General features: G+C 34.1%; 1 protein-coding gene across 2 annotated transcripts in view; it reads right to left on the bottom strand.

Moving 5' to 3' along the window:
• The window catches only part of LOC106687149 (cytochrome P450 6k1), a 17,005-nt gene extending 9,899 nt beyond the window's left edge, over window positions 1-7,106 (bottom strand). Inside the window, exons 1-3 of one of the 2 annotated variants that reach the window (XM_014430870.1) lie at window positions 7,054-7,106; window positions 1,526-1,715; window positions 1,283-1,425 (exon numbers count right to left, since the gene is read on the bottom strand). In XM_014430870.1, the coding sequence (XP_014286356.1) occupies window positions 1,283-1,425; window positions 1,526-1,705 (323 nt within the window). In that variant the 5' untranslated portion in view covers window positions 1,706-1,715; window positions 7,054-7,106. Of the gene's footprint in view, window positions 1-1,282; window positions 1,426-1,525; window positions 1,716-2,108; window positions 2,273-7,053 lie in introns of those variants that run through there. The other variant, XM_067046260.1, reaches the window with a different exon arrangement.
• Between the last annotated feature and the right edge of the window lie 2,936 nt (window positions 7,107-10,042).

Consider the following 10,042-nt stretch of genomic DNA (forward strand, 5'->3'; position numbering starts at 1 on the left):
ATTCACTTAAAGTTAATAAATAAGCGACAACTCACCTATATTTTAGCTCTCATGTGAGCAGTATCACTTAATATCTCACTGACACTGTTTTTTCACTACTGTTTTTATTTTAGTTCACTGGAAAAATAGTCTATTGTGGGACACGAAGTAGCATATGTTCATTTGCTAACTAGCGCATGCGCACACTTGTATCGCTCTTAAACATTATTATTGTTTTCACAAAAATGTAATCTCTCCGGAATACGAAAATGAATTATTAGGGGTATTCATGATGTTGTGTTAAATGTTATATGTTTTACCATGTTAAATGTTATAACTATAGGATTGTGAGCAGCCCTATTTAAAGTCATGTTAAATGATAAATGCATAAAAGCTCCCAGCGGATTTTCTGAGCAACTTTATTTCTGAGTAACCTTTCCTTCCAAAACTTCGAGTTATTGTTTACTTCTAGGTTTTGATTACAGTAATTTATTACAGCATGCCTAAAATAAGTGAAAAGTAGAACTGTAAAAGTTTGGCTACTGAGTGTATTTTTTAAAAAGTCCAAAACAAAAGACAAAAGAAAAACAAAGTACGAGTGAGTAACCTTACACGACAACAAATAAAACAGTGACAGGCTCAGCTGGTCTGTTTCGTGACGACATTCTCCATTTAAAAGACCTAGTAACAGACTCTCAACCATGTTACATGTTAGGTATTTCGTTTTAAATTGGTAAAAGAAGGAAATATTTCTCCATTTAAGATGAGATTTCTATTTAACACGCTTTAACATGTTAAACTAAAGATCATGAATACCCATAATATAATAAAATAAAGTCTGTAACGGGCAATGATGTACTACTGTGTAAAGAAGTACTGTTACTAGACCAACAGTTGTGCAAGGGGGTGACTTGGTCAGAATCACGCTCGACTGCCAGATTTTTACCCAATTAAGGGTACCCACTTTATGAGACTGAGGGCTCCCGAACCCACAGGGCTCAACGGCTACAGGTTACAGATTATATTTTTATCTGCCATAGCTGAATTTGAACCTGGGTCCTTAGAGTTAGTTGTCCATTGCCTTACCAATGAGCTACCCATTCTCACAATGGCATAACAAATAACAGTATTACTAACATTCTAGGAATGATACGAAAAAAATAAGAGCACATATGAAGGGTGGGAGATTCTGATGAACATTCTAATAAAAGTGTTTACCATGCAAACAACATGGCTTTACTTAATGTATCATTATTTAAATCCTCTAACTAGCTCTAATTAAATATTGGCCATAGTCACTTACAACTTGTGTATAAACCTGTCTCGGAAGTGGTTGAACTCCTTCGTCATGACGAGGCGTATGATCTCCGGATCCCTGACTACTAGCCAAGGTACTCTCACCAAGTATATACCGAAGTAGGGATGTTCTGACATTTTATGGTACATCTAAGGCATAGATAATTAATTTTCAGTTATGAAACCCTGATTCTTATGAATTTCACCTGCATATTTATGTTATATTTCTCTATCTGAGAATCGAACCTACCTCCTGCATGATCTGGCCCGGAAACCTCACTCTTTTCTCATAATCGGCCGAGCTCCCGTAAGGGAATTTGCCAGGTATAAATGGAAAACCCCTCTTCTCCCATTTTTCGTAAATAGAAACGTAATATTTGTAGAAGAGAAATATCGAAACAGCCACTACAGCAATTATAATTGGCAGCATATTGATATACCTGAAAAAAACACAAAATGAGTATAGATTTAAGAATTAGAAAATTATTACTTGTTAATTATTTCTCGACATGGATCTTTGAAATTTTTTGAATGATTTGACCTAATATGGTTTTTGGTCTGGTAATGCTTTGAAAATTTTGAGAATTTCTCTGGCCCCTACATATTTTCTATTAGTCTATCCATTGGATATATAGGTTAAGTGAAAGCATAAATTGACTGTTAACATAACAACCATGGAAGAACAATAATAATAAATTATATTTATCCATTATTTATTACAATTGGCTATGAGAGACAGTAAATTTTTTAAAGAAACAAAATTGAAAGGTCAACATGGGCTTTTTGAAAATGAAAATATACTGACCTCTCCCCAAGAGTAAACCAAATCTTACCACTGGTTCGATTTTAATAATAGGCGGAGGACCAAAAAATAAAAAAAACCCAAGGAATCAAAATGGGCCATCCGTAGCTCAGTGGTTATGCGCAGTCTTGTCAATCTGAAATTTGCTGGCGATCCCAGTTCGAGTCCGGCCTGGGGCATTGACTTTTTTTCATTGAGTGGCGTTCCTACAAAATAAAAAACTTGACTCCCAAACATAGTTAGGCAGTATAGAACTTCAATGGGAGTCTTGCCCAATGGTATCAAAATGATACTGAAAATTTAAATAATAAAAGAAACGATGCTTTCCAGTTGACATAATAATTTAAATATAAACAAATAAAACGAAATATATGTACAAACAAAAGTATCCTTTCCCTAATTAAAGAAATAATAATAAACATAGGATATAGAAAATTATGATGCTTAAATATAAACAATCTTAACCTTAATCTGATAGAATAAACAGAAACAAAAAAAAATTAATAATAATAATTATTATTCAATGTATATAACTCGATATTTGGTACAATAACAAAAGAAAGTCATTCATAGAAGATAGATGAATAAAGGATCGATATGCGCATATCGGATAAAAAATAGATAAATCTCCGAAGCTCTTCCAAGATGGCCGCCGTCGTCTAACGGTGAAATGCAGGTGACAATTTGGTGGGTGAAGGCCGCTCGGAATACTCGACCCCTAAGGCTAGAAAGCTAAGCAGTGGCGGTGAGTTGGGAAGGTGGTTGAAATCACTAGAAATCCAAGAGGGCCGGTGAGGAATCGAGTCACCACTTAGTGGGTGAAGGTTTACAAATTAACACATGTAATACTTCAAAAAACATGAAGTAGACTGCCTTCCAAGAAGTCCACAATACTTTGTCTGGATGCATAATAGTTCCTCATTCTGAACTGTTCTTGGAACGAGATCTTCACAAACCCACAGCACTCATATACAATGAAAACCCACCTCCTGAAGTGTATTGACCAACTAACTGTTGACAACTGTTTTAATTAAGAAAAACAAAAGACAAAAAAAAACAAAAAACATATCATTGATAATTCAACTGGAAACGTCATAAAAAGATAAAAATAAATTTTTTGGGGGCTTTACCAAACCCATTTTAAACTATTTTAATCATATTTATGAGTTTCTTGAATTAAATAAATCTTTTATTTTAGAACTCACAACAAAAATCAATTATAGATCATTGTTAATAAACAATATCTATTAGTATTATGAGAGGTCTGATAAGAAAACGTGTGTCCTTCAAACCCATGCAACTCTATTTTATCTTGTCCTTATGAGGAGTACTCTATCGAAAGGCAATATATCCACTTTTGGATAGCTATTAATAAAAATGAATTTAGTATGATAATTATTATGAATGTAGATAAGTTTAATTCATATTAAAAATGTGTGAAAGAATTATTTGACAATGGGAAATTTAAATTTTAAAATAAACTTAATACGTTCATGTTGTTGAATTTTTATTTGTTAAAAAACATTTTAAAAAAAATATATATAGACTTCTGATAAAAAAATCTTCTTAACTATATTATATTGTACAAAGGAGGTGGTACTATATCGAAATGAAGATATTTGCTTATTGCATATGCTCATGTCTATCATTGCATTGTAAATTTTATGATTTCTTTTTTATTATTTATTTATTGACAATTACAACTTTATGTATATAAAATATAAGAAGTAAATTTGAAGTAAGTTCATAATGGTATGATACAGACATGTAGAGAAACTACCCATTTGTACAATATAAGGTCTCGAGGCCATCTTCTTTTCAGGCACCTCGGAGGATTGTCAGGAATGAAAGAGGAAGCAAGGTTAGAAACTAATGGGTTTGATTGGTTAGGGAGTTTATAATGGAAGGATTGATATCTGGTTATTTTATGAATTAAAACAAGGGTTTTAAACTATACTGCATTGAAAAAATTAAAATCGTTAATTAAAACCTACTGGTACTGGTATTTGGTGGGGGGAACAAGTCCGGCAAGTGGGCCTAGTGGTCCTTTTTGGTTCCCTAAGTTGTCGCCGCGTACAAACCAAAGTGGGAGTGTCACGATTCATTCTTCAGGACCGCCGAAAAATGGAAGATTGTTCAAACATAGTCGAAATCTCTAAAGTGTTTTATCTTAAATGGTATGCCGAAGGAAACCAAATGAATTGATATTCATTGGCATAGCGTAGGCTTCCTGCCAATTTTAGGTGGTGACCAAATTCAAAAAGAAATAATAATATCTTATATAATATAACAGAGTCTCATAACAATGAAAATCAGTTCTCTATAACAATGAAAATACGCGGACGTTAATATCTCCTAAACGAAGTGTTAACGGACCAAAGGGTCTCTTCCAAAAACCACTACTTACCCAAATCTACTAAATCTAAACGCAATCCTCTCATCTTCATTCGTTACTAAGTCCCACAACCAAATAATAAATAATCTATAAAATAGATAATTGAAATAATAAAATAATGTGCTATAATCTTCAGTGCTAGAAGAAGGAAGAGGGGAAATAGAGATGGTCCTAGGGGAATAGGAGCCACCTGATATGGACGACGTTTATGAAGTGGTGAAAGCTCTGAAAAACAATAAAGTACCGGGACCAGATGGTCTTTCTGCAGAGCTGATCAAGTATAGAGGAGAAGAATTAGTGAAATTCCTCTGTAATATAATAATGGATGTGTGGAATATGGAAGGAATCCCTTGTGAATGGTACAAAGCGGTTATATGCCCGATTTACAAGAAGGGGGATGTGCTTATTGTCATAATTATCGCCGTATATCCCTCTTACGATATGCCTGTTCATAGACTTTGGAATAGCCTATGACAGCATAGAAAGAAACGAGCTTTACCAGGAGCTTCTAGAAATGGGAATACCACCGAAGCTGATACGTCTGATTAGGACTAGAAAGAAGAAGGTGCAATGTACAGTGTTGTTCATGATGACCTCACTGACAGTTTCGAAACCCAGAAAGGACTCAGACAGGGTGAGTGCCTAGCATGCCTTCTCTTTAATCTGGCCCTCGAAAGTGCGGTACGGAAATCTGCAATACAAGTTAGGGGTCAGTCATCTTCGATGATTTTGGCTTTCACCGATGATATTCTTGGAAAAACCCATACAGATTTAAATAACGCTTTTCTCCAGCGATCATTCTCCAGATGGGTGGGTTTAGAGATTAACGAATCAAAAACCAAATAAATGGATGCAGGCCAACAACTAGATGTGAACGAACCATCACATTTTATAACTGGGGGGTTTTTATTTGAAAGGGTGAAGGAGTTCAGCTATCTTGGATCGCAAGTAAACGCGGATAATGACATTCAAGCAGAAATAAATCGCAGGATTATGTCCGCAAATAAATTCTATTTCGGCTTCCTGAAGCATTTCAAGAGCAGGGCTATAGGGTGTAGGCTATAGGCCCTATAGGCTATAGGGGCTATAGGCTCCCAAAACACAAAGATACAGCTGTATAAGACCCTGGTAATTACCTGATACCCTGGTAAGACCTGATGTCACTTATGTCTCCAAATGTTAGACAGGACTCATTACTCAGTTCACAGGACGCCCTTCTCCTAAGGTGTAAGATGAGAATATTGAGGAGAATTAATGACCCAGTTTGGAGTGCTGGAAGCTGGAGGATAAGAGCCAATGCTGAATTAACAAGACTCTACAAGAACCCAGGTATCGTAAGAGTAATCAAAGTAGAACAGCTTCGGTGGGTAGCCCATGTAATAAGAATGACTCAGAATCAGATTCCTTGCATGATCCTGCACGGAAGAATTTATGGGACAAGGAGAGAGGGAAGACCCCGGCTCCGATGGATCAATGGAGTGGCAGTGGATGCCAGGTCTATCTTGGGAATCTACAATTGGAGAGTAGCGGCAACCAATAGAGAAGACTGGCGGACCAAGCTGCAGGAGGTCTTAACTCTACAAGAGTTGTAGCGCCACGAATGATGACATAATGTTCAGCGTTTTTAACTGTCACGAAGAACTAGTGGCTGATTTATCATAATTTAAAGAAAATGGAATTATCACTAAATAATCAGTATTCTGAGACATCATAGTGTCCCCTAAGAACAAAATAGATGAACAAATTATACTACACCTGTCTAACTGCGTACAAAGCTCAACAAAAACAACGGTAAATAAAATGAGAATTAAAAATACTAATAACACTCAGCTGATATCTAATGTTGTCTAAAAATGATAACAGCAGAAATATTTAGTTAGAGTGCTATAATTAAACGAAACCTTCATCTAAGTATATTAAAAACCTGAAACCTTTTTTCTAGAAATAAATCTATTTTCAAAATTGGCTATTAGTACAATGGCATAATTTTCCTATCAATTGGAAATAAATCTGTTAGCTTAAAAAATGTAAAGTGGAAGTTCATTAGTTGATTTGACGAAATTGAAGGATTAAATGTCCCAGGTAGCAGTAAGAATGAAACTCAAAAATATATAAAACTATTTATGAAAAATCAACGTTTTGGCCCATCTTGAAGTTCTTCATCAGGATTCGAGCCATTTCATTAGGCATAATATAAAATGGTTCTGTTCAGTTCTCAATTCAGTTATCGCTATGACCTAAGGCCTGATTAAGACATGCAATACCGGTCGAAACGTTTGGTTTTACCCAATTAAGGGTACCAACATTATGAGGATGGGTGGACCACGGAGGGCTCCCAAACCCACAGGGCTGACTCAATGGAAACTGGTAACAGATTATATTTATCTGCCATAGCTGAATTCGAACCCGAATCCTTTGAGTTAGTAACATAGTGCCTTACCAATGAACTACCCAATCCCTATTATCATTAAACTCTACAACTACACTGAATATATTTAGTATATTACTACCTTTATTACTACAATACTATAAAAAAAAAATTGATTCCTAAATAAAATATCGTAATTATAATATGACTTACTCCTGGCAGTCGTAAAGATGCTAACAACTACTGAAGAATACACGAACCTTGAGTGGCTTTTATAGTACCGATAAGAAATATTGATAAATATCACTCTCCCTGCTGCCATGCTTAGTCAGACAGCAGTTTTTTGATTGCTGCGTATTAAGCACCTGTTGATTTGACTTCCAAATATGGCGGTTTCTAAGGGTGGCTTTTGCGTATAATTTAAATAAATGTATTCTTGATTTTCATAGTTGTTATGAAGAGAAAAGAATTGTCAGATTATATAAATTATTATCAATGTTGATAAAATTTTAATTAGGAAATGGAATAATTTTAATTATAAGGGATCAAATAACTTGAAGATAGTGGGGAGGGGGGCGTAAATACTCTGAAACGTAAAAATCACTAAAGGTGTTTTTTTTAAAATGCTCCATATAAAGTATTTTCACCTAGAGAGAGAAAAAAATACTTTATTCATTCATACTGCCCAAATACATCGGGTTGCTACATTACACAACATACTGATCAATCCGTGACTGGACAAATATAAGTTACATATTTTTACATGATATAATATAATACATAGATAACATTTTTTTTTCTTCCACAGTTTTCTTTTACTTTTCTTTTACAATTAATACCAGTCTACAAACTAACTACAAGTTTTTCGATTTATTCCTTTTCTTTTTCTTTCCCTTCCATTTCACAACCCCTATTTCATTTGATCAAGAATTTCCCCTATATAACAAATATTAAAATATTTAAAATAATAAAAATTAATAACTAAAACAACAAATAAGATATGCGATGCATGCATGCCATCCCACTTCTGGATAAACTCCCATACTCATTAATTAATGATGATATTATTTAATTAAAAATTAAAATACGTTGGGAAAAATAATTTGTTTTTTGTTTCCATAGTTGTTATGACAATTGTGAATTAAGTTCAACTCAAAGTAGAATGATAAGTTTAACTCGGATGACGTGCGCACTGCCTCCTGAATTTTTCAAATTTATTTTTATGAATTCAAAAAATATTTTAACAGTATTTTTTTTCTTTTTATAAGTGCTGAGTTTATGGAAACAAACTTCCCGAAAAATGCAATTAGAGATTCTTTTTACTAAGATAATTAATTGAAACGTTGTAGTTTTCCTAAATGAGAGAACTACAATTAAATATTTTTCGTAAAGTTAGTTTCCATGTACTTAGCATTACTGTGGAGTAGGCCATTATTATGGCCTCTTATGTACTTTAAGCTATTACATTCGGACGGTGACATAGAACACTGCATCAAGTACAAATATATTCTTGAAATGAAACATATAATTGTTTTAGTAACATCACTTTAATAGCGGATCAACACATCTCATCAGTTTTAAAGCTACTAAAAATTCTGTTATAATATACAGGGGCTGCTGGGGGATCATCAATACTTAAAGGACCAATCAGAATTAAATTAGTTAGTTCCAGAGAGGCCACGCCCAAAGCGGGGGAGAAGTGGGCGTTACCATAGCCAGAGGATTACCAATGGGGATGGTAATGTTCACACCAGATTCCCATGGCAACCTGGTCCTCATCCTGTTACCATCCCTGCTTCAATATGGAAGTAACAAAGTCATGTTAGTGAAATAATTGTGTTTGATATAATGATATAAAGTTAGTATTTCACTATGGTTTCATCTGCAATAAGTTCGGAATATGGTCTGTTTCACATGATGAGCAGGTACCTAAATGACATCAAATATATTTGATTAACAGAATAAAATCTATACTTCGTGTAGAAAAACTAGCAATAACTAAAAAAAGAATGACTTGGCAAAAAAGTCTTTAAATTGTCTATGAGAAAACAATTGTTTTCTTCAGTCGACTTTCTTTTTAGAACTTACCATCTGATTCGAAAAACGTGTCTTTTGTGTCTTATAGAGTCAATTGAGAAGAGCTTTTGGCTTTAGGCAATGCCCATAGTAACTGAGCAATAACAGTTTAATAAAAAGTCTTGAACCGACTGAAGAAAACACAATTGTTTTCTCGTCCTCAATTTAAAGACTTTTTAGCCAAGTAATTTTTTTTTTTTAGTTATTACTAGTTTTTCTACGCAAAGTATAGATTTTATTCTGTTAATCGAAACAGTGGAAGAGCCACTCAAGAATTCATCTCGAAAAACACGCTTTAGCTAAACAAGAAATGCCAATTCAAATTTTTTTTCAGTTGAGACTTAAAGAAAAACTCTTTGCTAGACTCCAATAGTTATTTGATTTAACTTCCTAATATTTTACACCTAAAACCAATTAAGTCAAGTTCCTGTTCTACGTGGAATCCAAACCTTGGGCAACAATATCTGTCTAGAAAACATTGTTAAAAAAATTGAATATATTCTTTCCTTCAAGTAGGACACTTAAGTTTTTAACCTTCCTTAGTATGAAGCAGAGTGTTGGCATAACTCAACTTTCCTTCAAAGCAAAAGTGAACCCACAAAGGTCACGTCCACGAATAAAAGGTTTAGGTTGAGGTTAATGTTCGCCATTGTAATCTAAACTGAAAGGGAAAACAGCCATTGATTGGCTCTTACTTTTCCCTTACTCCTTTGCCACGCCCCTGGTCAATCTTAAGGTCCACCTTTTTGACTTCACTTTTCCTATCAGCTTATCATTATATTTCTTGCTCCAAGGTATGGAACTTGATGCAAAAAAGTCTATAGATATCAGAATAAATAAAAAGACACTATAGATATTTTACCCACTACCTATGTTTTAAAAATTGAATTTTGTGCAAATTATGTTTAATTTCCATCATTACTTTCTTCTAGTGGATAATCTAAAAAATTCAGTAGCTTTTTGCTTTCCCAAAATTGAATGATGCGCAAATGATGCTTCATTTTTTTTTATGTAACTTTCTTTCTACTAAAAAATGGAGGATTTTAATAGTCTTAAACCTTCCCAGGTGGTGATCCTCCACTGGACCCAAAACACAAATCTAATCTAGTTTGATTTAAATCAGTGA

Source organism: Halyomorpha halys, unplaced genomic scaffold (assembly GCF_000696795.3).
Source record: "Halyomorpha halys isolate HHAL.00 unplaced genomic scaffold, Hhal_1.1 Scaffold918.1, whole genome shotgun sequence".
Classification (NCBI taxonomy): domain Eukaryota; kingdom Metazoa; phylum Arthropoda; class Insecta; order Hemiptera; family Pentatomidae; genus Halyomorpha; species Halyomorpha halys.